Below are 1,750 nucleotides of genomic sequence, written 5' to 3' on the forward strand. Positions count from 1 at the left end.
ATTAAAAAGTATCTCGAGCTCTGTACCTAAATTGAGTAGATCTTTACACCTTGTACGAGATCAAGCATATGTGAATGGAAAATGGATAGGAGCCATGAAGAAAGAAAGATTTCCCATTTACAATCCAGTTGATAAATCTGTGATTACTTCTGTTCCTGATATGGATGTTGAAGATACTAAATTAGCAATTAATTCAGCATCCAAAACTTTTCTGTCGTTCAGAAAAACAACTGCAAAGGAAAGAAGCGATTTACTTAGAAGATGGTACGATCTAATGGTGAAACATTCCGATGAATTAGCAGCGATTTTAACAATGGAAAATGGGAAATCTATTGATGAATCAAAAGCTGAAATCAAATATGGAAATTCATTTGTTGAATGGTTTTCGGAAGAAGCTAGAAGAATCGAGGGAGAGATATTGCAACCACCAATACGTACTAGACAACTTTTTCTATTTAAGGAACCAATTGGAGTAGCTGCTTTAATCACACCATGGAATTTTCCGCATGCTATGATCACACGTAAAGCAGCTGCTGCTATTGCTACCGGATGTACCTGTGTAATTAAACCTTCAGAAGATACACCATTAACTGCTTTGGCACTGGCTGATCTTGCAGAGAAAGCAGGTTTTCCTCCTGGAACGTTGAACGTGATCACAACAAGCTTGAAAAATTCACCCGCTGTTGGCAAAGAATTATGCGAAAATTCTGATGTAAAAGTTTTATCATTTACTGGATCGACACCTGTAGGGAAAATTTTATACAACCAGTGTTCTTCAAATATAAAGCGACTCAGTCTCGAATTAGGAGGTAATGCGTCATTTATTGTATTTGATTCAGCAGACTTAGATTTAGCTGTGCAAGGTGCCATGGCAAGTAAGTTCCGAAACTGTGGTCAAACATGCGTTTCGGCAAATAGATTCTTTGTACACAGCAGTAAATTCGACAAATTTATAGAAATGTTTTGTTCGAAAATGAAAAGTGAGATTAAAATGGGTGATGGTAGTAAAAAAGGCATTACACATGGCCCTCTTATTAAAGAAAGTCAGTTGAAAATGATACATGGATTAGTTACTGATGCAGTAGAAAAAGGAGCAAAAGTGCATTGCGGTGGGACACCATTGCCAGACTTAGGGCCGTTGTTTTATGCGCCCACGCTCATGACAGATGTTACTAAAGAAATGAATATATATAATAAAGAAATATTTGGCCCGGTAGCCGTCATTCACAAGTTTGAAACGGAAGATGAAGTTATAGATAAATCCAATGATACACCTGTTGGTTTGTCCGGATATTTTTATTCTCAAGATCTATCACAAATATTTAGGGTAGCAAAGAGATTAGAAGTCGGTATGGTTGGCGTAAATGAAGGATTGATTTCTACTGCTGAAGCAGCTTTTGGCGGGGTGAAAGAGTCAGGTTTAGGAAGAGAAGGTTCTAAGCATGGTGTCGAGGATTTCCTTGAGATAAAATATGTATGCATTGGAAACATACATTACTGATGAGTATTTTGTTGAACAATTCACTCAACTAGCTGGCCTAGAGGTATTGACCTATTGTTTTTATTCAGCGAATCTTGCAAATGCTCAGAAATGATATATTTTGATAATCAATATAGCAAGACGAAGTTTATAATACTTTTTTTGTATATAATAAGAATAATTAAATAATGGTAATGCATTATTTTAGCGCAATGTATTATTATTTATAAATCTGAATGTCTTCCAATTCTGTCTTCCACTAACGTGTAA

At 35.9% G+C, this 1,750-nt stretch overlaps 1 protein-coding gene across 1 annotated transcript; it reads left to right on the forward strand.

Annotated features, from left to right (window-relative positions):
- Positions 1–4: 4 nt before the first annotated feature.
- Positions 5–1,717, forward strand: Ssadh (succinic semialdehyde dehydrogenase; the record flags this gene model as incomplete). Its single annotated transcript, XM_018020973.2, has 1 exon — positions 5–1,717. A coding segment is annotated over one exon (1,497 nt), but the record flags the coding sequence as incomplete, so codon positions are not given.
- Between the last annotated feature and the right edge of the window lie 33 nt (positions 1,718–1,750).

Source organism: Ceratina calcarata, unplaced genomic scaffold (assembly GCF_001652005.2).
Source record: "Ceratina calcarata isolate Rehan_Ccalc_2016 unplaced genomic scaffold, ASM165200v1 scaffold25, whole genome shotgun sequence".
Classification (NCBI taxonomy): domain Eukaryota; kingdom Metazoa; phylum Arthropoda; class Insecta; order Hymenoptera; family Apidae; genus Ceratina; species Ceratina calcarata.